Source organism: Hydra vulgaris, chromosome 07 (genome assembly GCF_038396675.1).
Source record: "Hydra vulgaris chromosome 07, alternate assembly HydraT2T_AEP".
Classification (NCBI taxonomy): Eukaryota; Metazoa; Cnidaria; class Hydrozoa; order Anthoathecata; family Hydridae; genus Hydra; species Hydra vulgaris.
Window position 1 is genome coordinate 33,155,001 of NC_088926.1, and position 24,145 is coordinate 33,179,145.

The window sequence follows — 24,145 nt, forward strand, 5'->3', positions numbered from 1 at the left end:
GAAACTAGGCTAGGTAGACCCTTGTCAACCATCAGAAAAGATAATAGTGCCCTTTTTTGAGCTGTCAAAGCTAATCCAAGAAATAGTTACAAAAAATTGACCACAGAATTTGAAACAACGCAAAATACTTCTATGTCTTACAGCACAGTCCGCCGAATACTTAACAAATACAAGATTGGAGTCTACTCTACTTTGAAGAAACCGCTCCTGCGTCCATATTATAAACAATGGAGACTAAAATGGTGTCGTGAAAGAAAGTATAGGACAATAAAACAATGGAAAAACATTATGTGGAGTGATGAGAGTAACTTTGAGCTTATCAATCTCAAATCTAACATAACAGTCAAAAAAAAAAGCTCACTAAAAGTATTACGCCATGTACATTAGACCGACTGTCCAAAATGGAGGAGGCTTGATAGGAATCTGGTCATGCTTCAATTACAAAGCTCTTGGTATGTGTCAAACATACACCGTAGAATCAACTCCAGTATATACATAGAAGTACTGGCAAACAACCTTATTTCATCAATTGACCTGCTTATGCTCAATGATAAACCATAGAAACTTCAACAAGATGGCACTACTGCACATACTGTATACTATACAAAGGAGTGGTTTAAAAATAATAATTCAAGACAATACCGTGGCCTCCGTACTCACCTGATTTGAACCCGGTTGAAAACATTTGGGCTGGGTTGACCGTGATTTGGCTAAGATTCAAATTTCCACACTTGGCCAGGTGAAGAACGTCCTTAGGAAGACCTGGTATAGGGTCCTAGAAGAGATGTGCAAAAATCTTGTTGAGCCTAAAAGAGTTCTTAGTTGTATTAAAGCAAAAGGCGAATACACAAAATGTTGATTGATTCATAAATTACGTCTCCTAATGTATTGTGTGTCTAAATTTATGAATAATTTTTTTTGTCTTATTTTTTTGTAAATTTTTTTTAAATTTTGTATTTTATATGTATTTATTTAATAAATCGAAAAAAACTAAACCGAAACCTTTTTTGCTATTGTTTTATCGTTAAAAAACTGAAAATTTCGGTTCTCAAATATGAGTGTGTCTAAATATAGGAAAACCACTGTATATACATATACATAAACAATAAAATTTTTGACATTAAATAGTTAAAGAAGTAAAGAACAATGCACAAAAAAAAACACATGTTATTGAATATAGGATAGCATAAATCAATCACCATTATTCAAATTCTTAGAAGTACTATACATACTTACTGTTAAATACAAAATTACTTTGTTAATTAAAATTAAAGCTACATTTGATATTTTTAAATATTAAAAGGAAACAATCATTAAAAATCTCTTAATGATAAACTGATAAGAAAAAGCATTGTTACTTAAGATGGATTTAGTTAAGGACAAGACAAAAGATAGGCTTATTAGAGTAATTAGATAGATTAAATAGATAGACAGAAGATTAGATATAAGGCTTAATAGAGTAATATTAAAAAGTTGTCTTAAAGAGTAAAATATTTGCAAAAATAAAAAGAAAGCAAAATAAATACAGCTAATAATTTATTTGAAAAGTTGCCAAATGAAAGATTTGAATGAAACAAAAATTTGATGCCAACATCATTTTCAAACAAAAAAATTTTTTTTCAAACATGTATTTTTCACAAAATTATATTTATTTCAGTTTTAGCTTTAAAAAAATGGGATTTTGTAAAGTAACTGTACAAAAATCAAGGGAAAAAATAAGGAAATCAGGAAATCATAATATATTTTTAATGTGTGGTTTATCAAGCCAAAGAAATCTTAGATAAATGATATATGAACTTTATTTCTCAATATGATCCATTTTGGCAAAACTCTTAAAAAATTTACAACCCAACTGTTTTTGAAAACAAACAAGGTTTCTATTACCAAATAACATTTTGTGTCAATAACTTGATACCAACTAGACCCCTAAATGTCCATAAGCCTTTACCATCTCAACTAGCACAGTAGAAGAAAGATCCATCTTGCTTCACTGAGATTTAAAAACCAATACAAGTAAGGAAGCTTACTCATTCATCTTTGTTACTGTGAATCATCTCCACCTTTGTTTATATACAATATTTTCACTTTAACATGTTTGTTCCATTCAAATCTTTCATTTGATACCTTTTCAAAATAAATTATCAGCTTTATTTATTTTGCTTTATTCTTTTTTGGAAGTATTTTACACTTTAAGACAACTTTTAATATTACTCTATTAAACCTTATATCTAATCTTTTATCTATCTATCTATTTATCTAATCTTCTATCTATCTAATTACTCTAATAAGCCTATCTTTTATCTTGTCCTTAACTAAATCCATCATAAGTAACAATGCTTTTTCTTATCAGATTAAGTTATGCATATAGCCTGTTTACATTTTTTAGCTATTCAACACAAGGCCTTTACATTTATTTTGAGTTTTTTCTTTATATGTTATAAGATTTTATTTTTCTCTTTATTTTATAATTTCCTCATTTTGATTTTAAAATAATGGTTTCTTGAGCCTCCTAAATACCTAGCAAAAACACTTTTTAAGAGGTTTTTGATTGGTTTTGAACATTTTTATTTAATTTGAAATTTCTAACATGGTTTCTCCTTAAGAACATCTTATGTTGAATTTTTTTTAAGTATGCAGTCCCTTAAACTTATTTGTAGTTAAACAAAATGTTTATTACTGTCTCGAAATACAGTCTCATTTTTTGCAACATTTCTTAAAATCCTAGAATTTATGTTTGAAAACGAAGTAGCATACATAATAAATAACAATGTTGTATTGCTAAAATTGTTTTTGTCTTTGGCATGCTTAAAAAAAGTATGCTTTGTATCAACTATATGGTACTTTTTGGTGTTGAGTGTTAAACAAGCTTATTTATTTTTTATTCTGTTCTTTAGCAATATTTTTTATGCCTCAAATGCAAATTAAACATTTTGTATAACATAAATATTTCACTCTTTAAAAAAATAACAAAAACATAAGTAATATAAAAAAAAAGTAATACACAAAATACACATAACAACATACAAAACACTCGTTAATGATAAAGTAGAAAAAATAACTAAAAATAAAACATACCTACATTATAGAACATTATAGTTACCTTTTAAAAGTTTTACCGCAACATTAACACAAGATGCTTTGGTATCAGGAAAAACCATTTCAGTTTTAGTGGCATAACAAGTTTTAGCAAGAATATTTGAACTAATCTTTGCTATAAAGACATTACCAAATGCTCCTTCCCCTATTTTTTTATCAAGACTTATGCTGGTTGGAGAAATTTCCCATTTGTCTACTGGCAATTTGTCATACCCCATATAATTTCTAAAATAATAAACTTTACAGTCATTATAATTATTATTAATTTTACAAAATATTATTTATTTAAAAAGTTTTTGATTTAATGTTAATAAAAACTAAAATGCCAATGAATTATTATATTAAAATTTTAAGATAAAAAAAGCTATAATAAAATTAATAACAATACAAAACTTATTTGTAAAGATTTTTTTAAAAGTTTTAAAAAAAATTGAGAAATTTACACTCTTAATCTTTTTTTGTCAAGAGTAGTTCTCATTAAAAAAGGTAAAACGGGGAAAAATTGACACATCTTTAGAAAATATTTTTTTTAAGCTGTGCAAAACCAAATTTGGCAAGCAATATTTCTATGTGTTTACCAATGACATTGCTGTTATAAACTGATGAAAAATTTAATTAGTTATCTAATATAACTGATAGATAACTTCTTTTGGGTTTCAACTGTCAATGTTACCCCTATACGGGGTAATATTGACAGTAGCAGCTGTAAATGTTAAAGTTACATCATGAGGGGTAATATTATCATTTGAATTTTGACAAACAAAACAGAGAAAACATTTTAAATATATATTAGCATTTTAATTTAAAAAATAAGCAGTATTAAAAAGTTGTAGAATTGCAATGAAAATGTAATATATTATTTTTTGAAAGATATCAATTACCTTTAGTTCTGATGGTGTCTACTTGAAAATATAAAAAAGTGTGTTAACTTATAATTAAAAGTTTTCTCTCTTAGAATTGTCAAACTATTAAGTTTTACATTATATTAATGACTCATTATTTGTTTACGACAAAATCCTGCAGTGCTGTAATTTTTGCTAGATTTCTTTGTTACAAATTTTTTATTATTTGGTTTAATTTAGAAAACAGCAAGAAATTTTTTTACATCTTCAAGTTTTGATATTTTGTTCTTATTAATATTATGAAACATCGTTGGGTTTGGATTTTAACTTTTTGCAGGTGTCAGTGTTTAGATCTGTTTGACATTTGATGTATTGGTACATTTTTTATTAAACGTTATTTTTTTAATTTAGGGTTTGGTTTGCTCGATTGCATTTCATGTTATTGTGAAAGATTTATCAGATGTAAGATTTTCTGCCAACTTTTGCTTGATTCTCGGCCCATGGGGTGACTAAAGTATTCCTGTCAATGTTACCCCAAAACTGAAATATGCATTTAAAAATAAAATGTCACATAAAAATCTTAAATGGTTAATATTTAGAGACAACATCATAAAGACACAAGTAAAATGATATTATGGTATGGTTTTACTTTTCTTTGGACTAAAACTTGAAACTAGTTTAATTCATGCCCTCGAATTGAATTGTTTTTTATACTTACTATTATGTGAATAAAAAAATTTTTAAATTTTTTGAAATATTTTTTCATTTAACATCTGTCTGCAACATCTAATAAAATATTTTAAACAGTAATCAACAGGTGACTGGTAAAAACATTTAATCTAATACATGTCAATGTTACCCACATCCCAAAGTACCTTATACAAGCCAAAGTACCTTATATGCGTTACCTTATACAACCATTGTAAAAAAGTTTAAAATCTTAACTGTGATCTTTGTACAACCTCTCTCCAAGATAAACTTTTTCTTTCACTAACACACACACAAAATTAAAAATAGGCGTACAATAAAAGCATATAAAAGTTAAAACTTTAATTACTCCATCTTACGATAAGATATGATTCAAGATCATTGAAAACATATCATTAGAAAATCATTTTTTGTAATTATTTTATAAAAAAGGTTCCAGTTCCAAACCTTATATATTCTATATACTTCTTCAAAAATTCAATGTTTAAAAAAATCACTATTTAAGTTTAAAAAAAAAAACTTTTAGATGTACACTTAAAAACTTTTAAGATGTGCACTTTGTTGTATTTAAATATTATTTAGGTATACTTGTATACTTTTTGGACTATTATTACTGCTCATAAATGATTTTAATAACAAAAAGGAAAACACAAAAAAAGAACTAATTGCATTAAAAGTTCAACAAACAAAATTATTTTGGATTTATAGAACTATAAAATAAAATCCAAAATTTTTATTTTTCAAAATTTTAAATAAATCCTTACTAATAATAATAATAATAATAATAATAATAATAATAATAATAATAATAATAATAATAATAATAATAATAATAATAACAATAGTAATAACAATAATAACAATAATAATAATAACAATAACAAAAATAACAATAATAATAGTAATAATAATAATAATAATAATAAATGTATAAAAAATTTACTCACTCTAAACTGTATATATCAGGATTGAGAATTGTTTCTTGGAGATTTAACTTTTTCTTTCGAACCCATAGTGCAATAACAACAACTATAACAAGTACTAAAACAGATCCAAGAACCAAACCAATGATTGTTGATATTTGAGATTTTTCTAGAAAAAAAAAAAAAAAAATCAAGGTAACTGATAAATTGTTACATTGATAAATTGGTACATTGATAAATTGTTGTTAATATTATTACTAACTAATTAATTACCCTATACAGGGTTTGAATATCTCTTGTTTTCTATATCTCCAAAAACTTCTTAAACAAAAGCATCGAAATTCGCAAGTTTAAAAAAATCAATATTATGTTATATGAAAAAAAAAGCCAAAAGTCTTAATGTTTTTTAAAATTTTGTCCTAAATCCTTGCTTTCATAAAGTACGTACACAAATAAAGTCTTCATAAAGTATGCACTAAGGTACATAATTTATGAATGCCCCCTCAACACAAAATATATTTATTTATCAAAAGATAAGTTCTGTGTTTGGTTGAACCAGATGAGTTTAGTGCGCAATGATCTACTCCAAACTAATAACTTATTCACAGAACCTTGCTAACAAATGCAACACTCAATTTAAACTGCACACTAAACTGAAGGATAAATGCAGAATATGCCAATAGAGGTAAAAAAGACTTTTTGCAGCCAGTTATTTAAAAATAAAGTTTTAACTTAAGTACAAGTAAAAATAAAAATAAAATCCCCAGATCAACTCTAAAAATAAAGTTCTGTCAAAATATTAGAAAAAAAAGTAACGTTTACTTCATGGCAACATACAAGCACATTACCGCATTATAAAAATTTGCAAACCATAGAAGAAGACTAAATGATAATAAGCAACAATAAAAAGTAAATGATAATAAAAAAAGTTCAGAGAAAAGCTTCAGTCCCTATCTCGACTGGAATGGCTCAACCTTAGGGTGATGATTAACATTATAAAAAAAGAAAGAAAAGTTGTAAAAAATTTGAAAAACACTTTTAAAGCAAAATATCTCACAACTTTAACAGAACGAAAACTCAATTGCTCTAAAATTTAAAACTTTATTAAATAAAATAAAATTTTTAAATTAATTTTATAAAATTGCATTTTTAAGGATCTTTTAAACAACATAGCCCTGACAAACTATAAGTTTCTGGTTTTTTTAATTTTGATTAGATGATTCAACCTAAAAGAATTGCATATATTTTTATAGATTTATTATACTTCAACCAACAATTAAATTAAACATTTTGTTTTTTCACAAAATAATAATGATGAAAATGGCAAAAACTTTAATGATTAATATTAATACTTAAAATTAAACTTGAAATTAAAAATTTATTGTTTAATATTACTACTTCACAGAAAGTAGCATTGTCCAACCCAAAACAAAGATAAAAACAAAGATAAAAGCAAAGATAAAAACAAAGCTAAAAACAAAGCTAAAACAATGATTACATAAAAAAAAAAAAAAATAATTTTTTTATCCTTTAAAAACAAGTTTTAGTTAAACACGTACAAATTTTAGACTTAAAAAGACTCACCAACACAACTTGCATTATCTTGACCTATTTTCCACCCGCTTTGACATGTGCACAAATATCTGCCCTTAAGATTTTGACATACTCCATTATTCCATGAACATAAAAGTGGTAAGGAAGTACATTCATTGACATCTTTTGAAATGTATTATAAAAGTATTAATGTATTTTTTATTTGCTTATTAAAATTAATATAAACTTAGATTAATATAAACAAAGTTATAAAACAATTTTATTTTAAAACTAAAATTAAATATACATTTAACAAAATTAAATATTATTAGCATTACTATTCTTCATTTTAAAAAAATATGAGAGATAATAACAACATTTCAAATTTGACAAATATTAGAAGTATAAACTAAAAAAATATTGTAAACATGTGCATGAAATGTTTTAAATAACAAGCCACACACCAACACAGCTAGCACTATCTTTACCCAACTCCCATCCTTTTTCACACTTGCACAAATAAGATCCAAATGTATTTTCGCATATAGCATTTGTCCAAGGACATAGACTTGTATCATTGCATTCATCAATATCTTTAACAAACAAAAATTTCAAACATTAATAACTTAACAATAATATTAGATAATAACTTAATAGAATATATAGTTAATACAATATAATATATATTTATTAAAATATATATAATTAATACGATATAAACTTATTCAGTAATTAAATTAATTTAAAATTTTAGCAAATTTGCAATAATATCCAGTTCTAAAATTTTATTTGAACACTTCTCCGGCACAGGCTACAGAGCTAAATCACACTTTTGAACAAGCAAGCAAATAATTTCTTAATTCGGGAAGACTTATTTTTTAATTCTACACATTCTAATTACTAACTCTGAATCAGTTGGTGTGAGTATTTATAGTTCAAAATTGTTACCATAGATACAATCTAGTCTACACATTCTACTTACCATTCTACATTTTTATTACCAACTCTGAAACTGATGGTAGGGTTGTGTAAGTAATAAAGGTTCAAAATTTCAAATTTTAAAATGATTATAAATAAAATCTTAAAAAAATGAAATCATTATATTTTTCGAGTAGAGTCACTACACTCATCAATATTTTGAAAAAAAAACACTCAGTAAAAACATAAATAATTAAGCTATAAAACAAAAATTGGGTTAACTAATGGTTTTTTGATAAAAAACTTACCAACACAACTTGCATTATCTTGACCTATTTTCCATCCACTTTGACATGTGCACAAATAACTGCCATTAAAATTTTGACATACTCCATTATTCCAAGAACATAAACGTGGCAAGAAAGTGCATTCATTGACATCTTCAGAAATGTATTATAAGGGTATAAATGTATTTTTCCTTTGTTTATTAAAATTAATATAACTTTAGATTAATATAAACAAAGTTATAAAACAATTTTGTTTTAAAACAAATAATAAATATATATTTAACAAAATTAAATATTAATATCATTACTATTCTTCATTTTAAGGAAATTTGAAAGATAATAACAATATATCAAATTTGACAAATATTAGAAGTATAAACTAAAAAAATATTGTAAAATAAGTGCATGAAATGTTTTAAATAACAAGCCACACACCAACACAGCTGGAACTATCTTTACCCAGCTCCCATCCTTTTTTGCACTTGCACAAATAAGATCCAAATGTATTTTCACATATAGCATTTGTCCAAGGACATAGACTTGTATTATTGCATTCATCAATATCTTTAACAAACAAAAATTTCAAATATTAATAACTTAACAGTAATATTAGGTAATAACTTAATACAATATATAGTTTATACAATATAATATATACTTAATCAATATATATATATATATACTTAATACAATATAAAGTTAATAACTTAGTCGGTAATTAAATTAATTTAAAATTTTAGCATTTATGCAATAATATCCAGTTCTACAACTTTATCTGAACACTTCTCCGGCACAGGCTACAGAGCTAAATCATGTTTTTGAATAAGCAAGCACATAATTTCTTAATTCAGGAAGATTTATTTTTAAATTCTACACATTTTAATTACTAACTCTGAAACAGTTGGTGTAAGTATTAAAGGTTCGAAATTGTTACCTTACATACAATCCAGTCTACACACTCTACTTACCATTCTACATTTTTATTACCAACTTTGAAACTGTTGGTAGGGTTGTGTAATAGGGTGGAGCGATTTTGAAAATTTTTGAAATTTAATTTTCCTGAGCAGTAAATCAATATCTTTTGGTAAAAAAAGAACCTTACTCTTTTTTTTTTTAGTTTAGATGAGTTCTTGAGGTTCCTCTTTGGATTCTAAATTTTTGATGGGTCCTAATATAGTTTTAATTTTTTTTTTCTAAACTATATCAACTTGATACATAAAAGAAGCAAAATAATATGCTGATTTTGAAAATAATATTTGTTTTTATTAAAAAATTAAAATCAAAAAAGTTGAGTTGTTTTTTTCATTAAAAACCCCCGTCCTTAACAAAACGGGGGTTATAAGGTATATTTTTGCAAGTAATTTTTTTACTAGAAAATTTTTTTAATAAAATTATTATTTATGAAACAAGCATTGTTTTTGCTTTTAGGTTTAGAAGAAAAAAAAATTAAAAAATATTAGGACCTGTCAAGAATTTAAATTCCGAAGAGGACCCTCAAGATCTCATCAATACCAAAAAATATTTTTTTACTTTTATCTTATGATTAATAGACATTGATTCGTGTCTCAGTAATATTGGTTTTAAAACTCTTTTTTTTTTGCTATGAAAATCGCTTCACCCTATTGTGTAAGTAATAAAAGTTCAAAATTGTCACCATAGACACAATCCAGTCTATGTAGTCCAATATAGGTTTAATTTTCATTTTAAGAACGAAAAGATATCAAGACCCAATTGGATAGTGGCTGGTCAATTATATAACCAATTTTTAAACAATAGTTAGAGAGGTCGAAGCAACCTCAAAAGTTTATAAAAGTAGCAAGTAGCAATGCTGTAGTGGTGTAGTGGTAGAGCGCTCGCTTCATAAGTGAGAGTTTCCGAGTTCGATCCCCACTACATCCCTGGTAGTATCACGTCAACTTGTTTCTCCGCGAAACGGCCTTGTTTGTCAAGGTTCATGTTTTGGAGTTATAGAGTGAGAGAGGGTTACAACAACAATTAAGTAGCCTCATCGCCTGTAGTGGCCATCTCGGCCTTAAGGAGGTGAATTAACAAAAGAAAAAAAAAAAAAAAGTTTAGAAAAACAAGGTTAAGTCAAGGAGTCAATAAATAGCTTAAAAAAATACAGAAAACAGTTTTGAAAAAAACTTTTTTAGGACTGTGACAAGAATGCTGTTTATACTATAAACTTTAAAAAAGTTTAAGCCAAAAATAACTTTAGAAAAGCAGAGCAGTGATTTGGATATCAAGATATGGATTAAGTTGTTTCTCTAGAATTGCAGAAATAGTAAGGTCATAGATCAAAGTTTAAAAACTACTTTTAAAAGTTTTTTAAAAGTAGTTTTTCTTAGGAGATAAAAAATTGTGTAAACAATAAAATGTTAGATTTTCCTTTGTTACAATAATAGTATAGAAGATTTTCAGACAGTTGTTGGAAATTCTGAGATAGAGTATAAGATTTAATTATCTGAAAATGATTGACCATATTGTATTAATTTTTTTTCAAAAAGGTTTGTCATCATAATCGAACTTTTTTTTTCCAGGTAAAAAAGATATACAAAGGTATTAAAGTTAGAAAAAGCTGCTGCACAAGAAGGATAAAAATTGAAACCAACTAGAAGAAGCTTTTATGTCAGATTGAATATAGGATTCTAAATGAGGGTCAATATTAGGTAAAGACAAAAGACACCATCCGAAGAACGATCACAAAAAAAATTTACATAAAAAATCTCAATTAACCTTAAGTTAGTAGTAAAAAGTGCAATGATTATTATGCAGATGAAGTATGAAATAAAAGTTTTAGTAAGATAATAGCATGGTCTAAACCATCAAAAAAGAAATGACAAACAAGACGAGCATTGTAATTCTCACGGTCTTATGGTTATTTTAAAATTTTCCAAATAAATTTTAAAAACTTTTAGAAATATTTTAAAAATTTAAATATTATAATATTAAAAAATCTATCTTAAATATTTTTAAAAACCAAACTAAGAAAAAGGATTTTTTTAAGATTTTTGTATTTTTATTAAGGTTTTGGTATAAACCTCAAGTAATTTTTATTAAATCTCTGAGTTTTTTAAAAAACGTAAGGTCTAAAAATCAAAAAGAAATGGTAATTTTTGGGTTGTCCGAAAAAAAAATACAATTATTGATTCAAGTTTATTTGGGATTATTGAAAAATAAGCAGCAATGTTAACCATTGAGCTAATGACAAAATATTTCAACTTAAGTACCGGTAGTTTCAGTAGCACTAAAGTCAAGTCTTGTAGTGAGTTGAGCATTATAATCACTAACAGCAACAGTATTACAAGTTAGATAAAGAATAAGAGGAATCAATTTGATCAAAAGCAATATCAGAGACTTGGGACAAAAAAAAACAATAACAAAAAAAAAGAAAAAGAAGAGAAAGCCAATGAGTGAAGTGGTGCTGAACAAAAGTACATATAAAAATGCATTGTAAACAGAGTTGGACCTGCTCTTGCAACCAACCTCCAACCATTATAACATCATTGTAATTTTGCTTCTCTTTCTCTAGTCTATATGTATTATAAGGGGCACTGCTCTAAAGAGCTAGCGCCTCTTGTGTTATCTACTAAAATTCATTCCCGTGTTACTTGTCATTCAATCATCCTTTACTATGACTGTTCCTAAGTGCTTCAAAAACTCTATTTTTACCCCTCAAACATCAGTTCTCTGGAATTCGCTTCCTTCGTCTTGCTTTACTGATTCATATAATATGTAAGTCGTCTGTCAATCGTAATCTTGCTCTATAAACTTCATCTTTTCTTTTCCAGTAACTTCCAACTCAAATTGTGGTTGCTTGCAGCCTTGTTGGAAGTGAAAATGTTAACAAAAAAAAAAAAAAGATCAAAGAACAGTCAAATAAATAGCCAGAGAATTCAAAGCTGATTTCCTAACAAAAGGATTGTTAGTTGATATGTAAGTATATGCCTTGGCCAGCATGCGAGTATTGGAGTATTTGCAAATCAAAGGATTATAACCATTAATAGTAAGATTGAAACAGTTGATTTTAAGTCCAAAATGAGTAAGTTGATCCGGCAAACTTTGCAAAAAGTAGATACCTTACTAATAATACTTATAATACCTTACCTAATAATATCTACTAATGTAAAATTTAAATATACGTTAAATGAAAACTAAAAAAAAAAAATTAAAGTTTAAAACAGCTGCAAAATAGAGGTTAATGGCTTAAGGCAACGAACAGGGTCAATACAGACATCTCTAAAAATACCTACTAATGAAGAAATTAATAGGTAGCTTGGAATAACTAAATACAGTTAAACAATCTAAAAAATTCTTTAAAGTTAACAACAGCTACATAATAGAAATTCAAGGCAATAAACAGGGTTAAAAAAACAAAATATTGTAAGTTGCTGTTAAAGTATGTTTCTTTTTAAAATCAAATTTATTCGCAAACAATCATTTGGGTATCAAAAAGTATTTGGTTGTGAGAGGCATAGTAGTAGGGTTGTTTTGGCTAAAAATGAATTGGATTAATAGACCGTTTCCTTTTCATTCAATGACAGGTTGGATGGCAGTACTAAAAAAAGCCTTTAAAAAATCAACTTCAATAGTACATTTTTGCTTGAGCAATGTTAAGGCAGAGGCATATAGGGCAAACTGAAAGTGAAGTATATAAAATACTTATTAAGTTTCCATTATTTAAAGTTTGCTTTTATATATATATATATATATATATATATATATATATATATATATATATATATATATATATATATATATATATATATATATATATATATACATATATATATATATTTGTACATATATATTGTTTCATATTTGACAATTTTACCTTGCAGAGCTGCATCAGCAGAGAAAACATTTGCTTCACAATAACCAGAGCATTTAAAATAAAACTAAAACAATAATTAAAAATAAATAAATTAGAACATAAGCAGGTAAATTTATCAATAAAAAGTGAAAAATTCAGAAAAATTATTTTTTTTATTCTTTGCCAGATTTAATAAATCTAAACATTCAAAGCAAAAGCTAAAACATTTTGAGAAAGTTTATCCATGCTATAGAATAAATATTTTCGCGCTAGTTTTCTAACTTTATTAAAGTGGAACAAAATAAAAGACTATTTAAAACTATTTTAAAAAATATTATTTTTTGGCAACCTTATTTACAAAATGCATGATATTCAATGTTTAATTATACATTTATTAATCAAGCTCCATGTTATATAAAAATAAAAGTAATCAAATTTTAGTATGAATACTTGTGATTTTTAGTATAATATAAATTGAATTTGTAAGAAGGGAAAGTAATGTGGCATCAGTAAGTTAGTTTAGCTGACTGAGCAAATGACTTTTATTATGGAAATATTAAGCATAGATCTAAAGCCAGGCTTAGCCAGGAAGGCATGCAAACACTATTTGATTTTGAAAACTTGACCATGGGCATTAATATGGTTTAAATATTTGTATTTATTTTAAAAACATGCTGAAAAATCTTTACTTAAATATGAAGAAACTTTGATAAAAACTTATCCTCAAAGAATCAAATAAACCTTCGCAAAAAAAAGAAACGAAAAATAATATAAAAAAACTTAACTAAAACTAAAATATAAAAACTAAATCTAAAACTTAACTAAAATAAATTATAAACTATTAAGATTATCTAGATTACATTTGGAATAAATAACTTTGAATCCTTTATCTTTACTAATGTTTTTATAATATATTATTATGCAAAACCTTTTTTAAATAAAGTTACAACTTACATATAATGACTGTTTAATACCAAACAATTGTTTAATGCCAGTAAATGTGCACATTTAAAAATTATAAAAAAAAATTCTTAACAGTTCTTCACAGTAACATAAACAAAAGAAAAAATAATTAAGTTTATTGAAAAAGTTGATATAATTTGTTTTTATTTAAAGACATAAATTATAAAAAATACATATATAAATATAAAAAAATATGTATATTATTAATCATTATTTTTATAAAAAATTATTAGCAGTGACTTGTTACCTTATTTAAATCCATTTTAATAATATAAAAACATGAGTAAAGATCATAGATATTTAATTCAAACGGCTTTCAAAAAAAGTTTTTTTTTCTTCTCAACAAAATCATTCTTTTTTTTGAGTGAATTAACCTTAATGATTCTTATATAAAGTTTATTATATAAAGAGACCATCGCTGTTTAAAGTCATCGGTTATAAAATTAAATTTCTTTAATAATTTTTACTTTTTTCATTTTATTCATATAAAAAAATCTTATATAATTAAATAATATAAATAAAAAATTATAAAACTTTCAATGATACTTTAAATAAAATAATAAGCTACTTTATTTAAAAGCGTGTTGCTAATATAAAAGCTTTAGTAAAGATAAACATGTTGACGTAATTTATTTTCAATGTAATTAAAAACCGATTTTTTCAGTGCATTTGTTGAAATCCGTGATTAAAATGTCAAAACAGAATATTTTTTGTGTGGTCATACAAGACTTAAAATTAATACAAGACTAAAAATTACTCGCCTACTTGGTAAAGCCAAGAAGGCGTACAATTTTTTACAAACCTTGTATATTTTTTACAAACCTCAAAGCCTCAGTTATTAATTTGTATTAGATATTATTAACTGAGGCTTTGAGAACATTTGTAATAACACTCTGAAAGCAACTCCATATGGATAACTTTCAATTCATTATGTACATTATCACAAACTTCTTTCTTTGATTAGCTGTATGGGAAACTATACCTAAGACCACTTCCAATGATTTGCATACTTCAATAGTGAGATTCGAGACTTTGTAGGGACTCATTTATTCCATTTTTTTAAGGATCAAGAAAGATTACATTTTTTAAAATAGTCAATTTCCAAGTTATTGTTAATATGAAGTTGGTTGAAAATGCTTGATAAGAATCATGACAGTTCAAGAGATTTTGAAAGCTTCTGAGAAATAAAATTTAACTTTTGTGCCAATATTGATTAGTTTCAATAATTTACAATTATTTGTGCCATACACGTTGATCAACAACTTATTAACAGATTTTTTGGAACTGCTGCTATTATTGTTTTTACTATTTTTAAATAGGATTAGTAATAAAATAGTAATAGAAGCTTTTTGATTAAATTTTGATGAGCATTGACAATAGTGCAACAAGAATATTCTCAAATGGCAATAAATAGAATAAATTTGTTTATCTTCATGCAACACAAACTTGTCAGCCTCAGTTGAAAAGTAGGAAACATATAATTAAAACTAAAAGAACTTATAAAGTGAATATACAAAATTAGACAGATGTCTCGAATTCTAGTCATTATTTTGTTGTTTAGTATTATATACTTAAATATACACTTGTGAGCAGGAAAGAGGTGCAATTGCACATTATTCTTGACCATATTAATTTCGTTTTTGTGACAACTTGACCATGCCGTTTTAGATTTTTGAAAACCTTTAAAAATTGAGCTGAAACAAAGTGAGAAATTAATTTGAAAAATTGCCTACTATAAGAAATATATATTTTTAAATATTGAAAGATACTATATAGTTAAACAGTGTATTTTTTACAATAAATGTAAATGTTTTTAAAACAATTTGTACAATTAACTTTATAAGCAACTACAAAAACGTTTGTTTTAATAAACTTTCAGTTGAGATTTTTTATACAATATTTATTATTACTATTGTACGATTTAAAAGTAATATAGGTAAAATTTTTACTCTCATGTTGCTAAAATTATTAATAAAATGTAACTTTATTCAACTTAATATAAAATAATCTGAAGCTGCCCTATAAAAATCTAAAAACTCAAACTTAAACTTAGACTTGATTAGAATAGTTTAAACAGTAGTTTTACTTCTTAACCTTCTTTGCAAACTTTCTAATGAAATATTTTTACTCTAAGCTAAACGCTTTTAAAAAAGGTTTACTATTCTATTAAACAAATTATCATAAAACATGAAATACTGGCTAATGACGTGAGCTTTGAAGTCAAGGGGTTTTTCAGCCGTTTTTGAAATGTTAAAAAGCCACAAGCATTTTTTTTTCAAACAAAAAAAATAATGTGTTATGAGGTATCGAGTGCAATCGAACGCTTTTCCTGTCCACTTTCGAATGTGTATTCTTTTATAAAGTTCGCAACTAAAACAAGTCAGTCTAGCCACGAAAGGGATGAAATACTGATTTAAGAAAGAGATTTAAATTCTGATTGAAGAAGCTGAGAGTTTATTCATTGACTGAGTTTCGGAGAGTACACAAAGGAGTTGTTGCTTTACTGATTGAGAGTTTTGGGTTTGGGCAGCAAAATTTTATTCTTAGTTTGTTTTGTACTTTATTGCACACTTCAACATTTAATACTTAGTTTTTTATTTAAATATGGTTTATGCTGTTTTAGTGGAGTTATTTATTTTATGCTTAGTTTATATATAATTATAATTAATAAAACTTAAGTATATTCATTTTATGCTTAGTTTATGTATAATAAACATTTACACATTTGCGAAAGAAATATTTGTTTTATACTTACTTAATATTTAATTTTTATTTATTCTATTTTAGTGGAAATATTTGTTTTATACTGAAGTTAATGTAATTATAATTTATACCTTTTTAGTAGAATTATTAGTTTTATATTTAGGTTATATTTATTTACAACTTATGGCGTTTTAGTCGAGCTTTTTGTTATTTGTTATATACCTAGCTTATACTTAGTACTCTTTTATGCTAAGCTTAAATTTACTAGTTGCTTATATTACTTAGTGAGTTTATAGTAGTGGATTTGAAACAAAAATATCTGTACTTTTTTTTCTTATGACTTTTATTTCAATTTTTTCTATTTTAGAAAAAATTTACAAGCAATACTAAGATACGCAGGATTCATCTCTGACTTAAAATACAATACAATCTAATCAAAACATTGTTGTTTTGTAACTGATGTCATTATCAAAATTTTTTTAAAAATAAGTTTCTTACTATTTATAAATACTTGAGCCAATATGACCAAATGTCACAATATATAGGTTGATTAATTAAACCAACTAAACTTTGTTATAAACCAATAATAAACTAGTTGTAAACTTTACACTGTATCAATTACTAGTTTTTCTTTTGTTTACTTGATACTTTTATTTTAATTGACAAAATTAAACAGAGGTTAATATTTTAAATATTTTAATTGACATATTTAAATAGAGCATAACTCAGCATAACTCCTAATCCATTACTATAAAAGGAGATAAAAGAAAAAAGCAAAAAAAAAAAAAATTTTTTAATTAAAAAAATAATTTATTTAAAATATAATTTAATTAAAAAAAAACTTACTCGAAATATAATAAAGTCTTTATATTGAATAAATGTAAGAATTTCATCTAATTTAACAAAACTATTATTGATTACAGGTATAGATCTGGAATAAATTATCTTTTCCATGTGCATATAATAAATTGCTATAAAAAAAAAAAATTTTTTTGTTTAATTTGGTGTGAAGATTCTCATGAAAAAGTGTAAATATAAAAATATATTGTAAATATAAAAAAATATAAGAAAAGTTGTACATATAAAAGCTTATTGTAAATAAGACGAATATAAAAATAACTATTTAATAAACTGCAATCAATTTGTATGTTTTTATAAATTTTTAAAAAGAAATCTGTTTGTAGCATACATAACAGCTAACATCAGCTCAAAATAACCTTTATCATAAGATTACTAAAACTTGAGCTGTATTAATGATTCATTAAGTATTCAAATATGTAAAAAAATGTTTGTAAATATGATTTAACCATTTATGTTCTAAACTTTAACAGATTATTTGAAATCATTTAATTAATACCAACCTAATTTTTGAATAAAATCATTTTTTAATTTATATTCATTTTAATATCACTAAATCAAGAGTGTTAAAGATTTGTACCTTGAAAATATACAATTAAGTATCAGCTAGACTCTAGATGGTTGTTTGATTCAATTTGGAACAAAAGTCTTTTTTTTCGGATTTACAAGACTTATATAGGCCAAAAATCCCTTAAAATAAATTATAAAAAATACTTCTGTAACATGGCGTCAGATCAGAAGTGGAGAACTTACCAAGATTCAAACAACAGTTATAAGCATCTATTTCGATAAATAGATCATGTTTATACATAATTTTTAAAGTTGATAAGGAAGCTTGTTTAAAAATATTTTTTTTCCTTCTGGGTAACCCTGTTTACATGATGGGGAATATTATTCCTTCCTTCATTTAATAAAACTTATAAGGGCCTATATTTAAATAAATCCCAGCCTATTAAACAGCTTATGAGATTTGAAAAAAAAACTCCCACCCACAATTTCATTAAGACCCCACATTTTATTTAAATTTATTTAACTCCCACCAATTAATTTATTAAGACCACACCAATCTGTACATAAATCCCCATATTCAATTCATTCTCACCCCACATTGTATTAAGCACCTTGAGTAACTACATGAAAAATTCATATGAGCAATTTCAAGCCTCATCCTTTCTAAGAGTTATTTTTCAGGAAAAAAAATACTTTTAAAGTTTCATAAAGAAATATAATTTACAGGTGCATGCCTTTACAGGAAGGTGTGCCATCACATGCCTTTATATAATCATGCAAATAATAACTTTGTTTTGACGATTTGACCATGGCTAATTCTAATTTTAAAATGTGCCTGATAATAAATTTAACAAAGATTTTATATAATATTTATACATCAAAATTAAATGTTAGAAATAAACAATCTTAAGACTTTTATCTTTACTTTTATTTTTATATTATCGAAATGCTTTTAAATAAAGTAGCAAATTACAGATAACAATTTTTGTTTAAAGTATCAATGTAAGTTGTATATAATTTTTTTAATTTATATTATACAAATTATATAAACATGTGCTTTTATAATAGGTGTAATTATAAAAATAAAAAAAAATTAGAATATGAAAAAATCTGTTTAGATTGTTCTGTTGCAAAATTAGCATACGCTAAGATTTCATCTCTTTATCAAACTCAACACTTTCTTGCTACAGATTCTATTCTCTATCACTACAAATCTAAAATCCGTCTGTCAATCCTTATCTTGCTCTACAATCTTCATCTTTTCTCTTTCAGTAACTTCCAGCTCTAATAGTGGTTGCTTGCAGCTTTGTTGGAAGCAAAGTTGTTAAAAAAAAAAAATTTAGGTGCCCCAAGAAGTTATTATGGTCTTATCACATAGCACCACAGAAGAAAGTAAACGCCTCCTTCCTTACAGGTCTTATATAATTTGACCAGGGGTGGCATGGAACCATGGATCTATTGCTTCTGAGGCAAGGGTGCTAACTGCTGCGCTATGATTGCGATACCTGAGTGGTTTGAGGAGTATTATATAAATTTATATGAGTATATTTATAAGAGTATGATATACGTTTATACATGACTATAGTTTAATCAAACTGATGTAACAGTCAACAAATAATGTGTGCTGTTACACACCCATGTCATAAATTAACAAAAACACCCACAGCGTAGTTAACAAACTGTGGGATTCTGGCAAAATACATAAAATAAAAAATCCCTGTGAAGAGAAATTAATGATTTAAGTTTTCTTCCTATTTAAAACTTTTATAACCTTTTTATATTACATTTGGTGTTAACATTTAAATACACCATAATGTTAATTGTTTATTTAGGAAATTATTTATAGCTTTTATTTTTTTTTTGATTTAAAAACTTATAGCCTTAGTTTACCATACTACTAGTGCTTGTAAAAATAATTTACAGAAAATAAATAGGCTATTGTTGCTCTTGTCAGTATAGTTGTAATTTATCAGCACAAGATTTAAATCTTTTGAAGGTTTTTTCTCATAAAATTATTAAATTAATTAATATAAAATAAAACTACTCTTTATTTTTTATATCGTAAGATTTTGATCAACTATATTTCTTTATAAGATCTTTATATTCCTGCTGGACTTTAAAGACTCAAAACTTTATATGGGACTCTAAACTTTATACTGGACTCTAAAATTTATATTCCTGCTGGACCCAAGCTAATATCCGGTGTTTATTAACACATAAAAACTTAGTGAATTGCTTTAGTGTTATTTTATAAGAAGAAAATAAAAGATATAAAATAAACGATGTTTTGTTTTCATTATGAATGTATTAATAATAATTAATTTTAACATTGATAATATTTTTTACTTTTACAGATTCATACCAAAATTATAAAAAAATACACTTAAAAATTTTTCAGGGTAGCCAACAAACTAGAATTTAAGAAATGTCTAGGTAAGAGCACTATTTCACTTCTATAAAACTTAAATTTTTGTATTTTTGTAATATTGATAATATTTTATATTAAAACTATTACTTTTAAATAAAATTGTTACTTTATAATAACAGTATTAGTATTTTTCGAAATAATTTATACAGTTTATAGTTTCTATTAAAATAATAAACAAAAATAAAATGAAAAATCCTCACAAAGGGTTTTTTAAAACAAATATGTTATTTTAAAAAACACAACATCTTCAAATTGAAACTTTGAAAAAAGAACATTATATACAAGAAAAATACTGTATGATGATATAATTATAAATAGAAATAAATGAGACAGAAAAAAAAATAAACAGCGTTAATTGCACTTCAATGAAAGTAAACTTCTTTAAAATAGTGCTGCATTTATCGAATATCAACAACAGAAAAAATAATCTAAAACTCATTGAAACTTTGAATAAAGTAGTATTGGTTCGGAAAGCTCTCCTAAAACAAACATGGCGAGTCATGCCAGCTGCTCCTCTAAACAGTTTCTTACAAAAGATTTTAGTTTTTGCACAAGCTATCTGTTTCTTCATTAAAAAAAAAGCTTAATAGATACAAAATTTGTTTTTAAACTTATTACAAACATATATTTGTAATGTTAATATTACAAGAATGTATGCATATTAAGCAACATTTATTGCGCCATGAAAAAATTCTTTAGACAAATATTGTCTTTGAGTTTTTATACTAACTATCCATTTTCTTATGAACAACATTAATTATTTAATAAAAAATTTGACAAAGAACAATAAAAGTTTTTCTGCTTAAAAAAAAAAAGTTTTTTATTTTCTTATTGTAATAGAATGCAGGCATTTTAAAAGTTATTACAGCAATTTTAAAACAAAAATAAATAATTTATTAAAGTACTTAATACATAAAATATCAAATTCATTACAAAAAAAAAATTATTATGCAACAGTTTTGAGTGTAATAACTTTATTTTTCATCAGTTTAGTTTTCATCATCAGTTTTCATTATCATTTTTTATTATCAGTTTTCATCATCAGTTTTCATTATCAGTTTTCATCATTAGTTTTCCTCAGTTTAGTTTTCATAAGTTTATATTTTATCAATATAATTTAGAGTTTAATAATTTATTACTTACTACTTACTCTAATTTAATCAAACGCATTTGCATTTAAATTGGCACTATTTTTAAATTTTTGTTGTTGTTGCAACAACCGTGCCTTTAAAAGAAGCATTACAGTTTATTATACAATTAATTTTTTTTTATAAATATGATTTTGTGTCATTTTTATAAAAAAAAGGCCTGCAACCTTACAACAGCTTTTGATATACTTTGACAATTCTTACAATTAAAAAATCAAAAATAAATCACTAAAAAACAAAATCTTATTACCACATATGATGACATTATCATAAATCTATTCCAATAAAAATTTTATTATAATTAAATATATCTTCTAAGAATATCAACATTTATCATCCAATTTTAAATACAATGAACAGAATGCTTTTTAAAAATATTTAGAACTGATTAAAATATAAATAAAAACTTAGCTGAAGTTAATCACACAAAAACCCAAGAAAAAAAAAATTATTTTGAATTTCTATTTAGAGAAAATTAAAGGAGATTTAATGCAAAAAAAAAACTCATTGAAAATAAAATAAAACTTGACTAATAAAATAAACTAATACAATAACTTAAAAAAAACTCAAAAAACGAAAGGCAAACACTATTATTTAAACTTACTTCTAATAACTGTCTTATATAAAAATGCATTTTAAATAATATTTGTATCAGTGAAGATTAAAAGGGTTAAATAATTTATTTTGAAAAGAATGTTTTTCACCTTTAAGAAAAAAAGTTATTGAATCATTAACAAAACTTATTACAGGGGAAAAACGCATTTTTTTTTTTAGTTTCCTGAAAGTTCTCAATATTGGACTTCCACCCTTTTAACATTCACCAATTCATTTAATTTGTCAAATATGTAAACATTTTTGTACTTTATTAGATTTTATTAAAAATATTTATATAGTTATCTATGAAACAGTCAGGTATTCTAAGCACCTATCACTGATAACCCATCTGATAAAAACTGTATTTATTCTACACTAGTTTTTAGAACCATGGAAAATTAATGAAATTACCTACTCAAAGATTATTTCCAAATGTAAATTAGTACTCCAAGTTCATTAGTCTTTACAATTAAAAGCTTTCAGAATTGCAAAATCAAAGCAACTGGATATATTTATTTAATTGGGAGGATTCCATTCATTGATGAACTTCCTAGAAAGTATTGAAACATTCATGGAGGGATCAACATTGAATCGATTACTCGAACTTATTTATACAAGCAACTCTGCCACGCATATAATGACTGGTAAAGCAGTAGCAAGAGCACTATTACTTTTGAAAAAAGTCCTTTTAGATAAAGTTGATACTACTTCCAGAGAAAATATGTATCAAGATCTGGTTCAACGAAATGTTGATTTAGAAAACAGAAAAAATAGCACAAGTCTTGTGGAAAATTTAAAACAACAACTTTCAAGTTTATTGAGAACAGCAAAACTAAGATTGCAAAATCTTGAATGTTCATCAGAACAGAGAGAGCTGGGTACTGGCAAGAATATCTGGGAACTGGCAAGAATAACTGGCAAGATACATAAGCATTAGTGTAAATCAGGTTACCATTGCATCAGAAACACCGGTCACTACTAAGCTGGCTGGTTAAAGATTTAAAACAATCTTGATACTATTTTTTTATTTATTAATTTACCTCCCCAAGGTCCAAAAGGCCCTTACAGACGAAGAGGCTACTTAATTGTGGTTATAAACCTCTCTCAATTCTTTAACTCCGAAACATGAACCTTGACGAACAAGGCCGCTGCGCAGAGAAACAATTTGAGCGCGGTACTACCAGGGATGTAATAAGAATTGAATTCGGAACTTCTTGCTTAGGAAGCAAGCACTCTACCACTACAACACTACCACATATTGATGCCAACCAAGCAATTGCCAAGTTGCTGCCAAAGTTAATGGCAATGCAGTTGCAATCCACGAAGACCATTTTACATTTGTATCTAGTTTTAATGATTATTATTTAATATTTTTATTTGTTTATAATTTATATATTTTTAAAATAGTATAACTTTGAATATTATATAATCTATTATATAATGTTGGAGATAAAAAAATTCTAAAACTACTTCACTTTTTGTTATGATAAAAAGTTCTCCTATCATCTCCAATCACGATTTGGAATAAGCTCTATACACTGATTGCAATTTTATGAATAAAAATTTCATTAAGTCAATAATGTGATGTTTATCATGTAATTCTCCATATATTGCTAAATAAAGATGTTTTTATCTTGAGGCTAATCATTAAAAAAGGAAAACCAAACAAAGCAAAGCTTGGTAGAGAACTCATAAAAAAAACACTCTATAATTTTAACACAGAATACTGACACAATCTATATTCTTGAAAGAGGGGCTTTTTGCATCGAGATTTTTAGAATCTTCCTGCCGTATATTCGAACATAAAAGAACAATATTGTA

General features: G+C 25.4%; 1 protein-coding gene across 1 annotated transcript in view; it reads right to left on the bottom strand.

Annotated features, from left to right (window-relative positions):
- Positions 1 to 24,145, bottom strand: part of LOC136082707 (uncharacterized) — a 94,054-nt gene that overhangs the window by 25,021 nt on the left and 44,888 nt on the right. Inside the window, exons 11-18 of the mRNA XM_065802127.1 lie at positions 17,633 to 17,757; positions 13,142 to 13,205; positions 8,743 to 8,871; positions 8,329 to 8,460; positions 7,567 to 7,695; positions 7,154 to 7,285; positions 5,594 to 5,738; positions 3,101 to 3,321 (exon numbers count right to left, since the gene is read on the bottom strand). Coding sequence (XP_065658199.1) covers positions 3,101 to 3,321; positions 5,594 to 5,738; positions 7,154 to 7,285; positions 7,567 to 7,695; positions 8,329 to 8,460; positions 8,743 to 8,871; positions 13,142 to 13,205; positions 17,633 to 17,757 — 1,077 coding nt within the window. The remainder of the gene's footprint in view (positions 1 to 3,100; positions 3,322 to 5,593; positions 5,739 to 7,153; positions 7,286 to 7,566; positions 7,696 to 8,328; positions 8,461 to 8,742; positions 8,872 to 13,141; positions 13,206 to 17,632; positions 17,758 to 24,145) is intronic.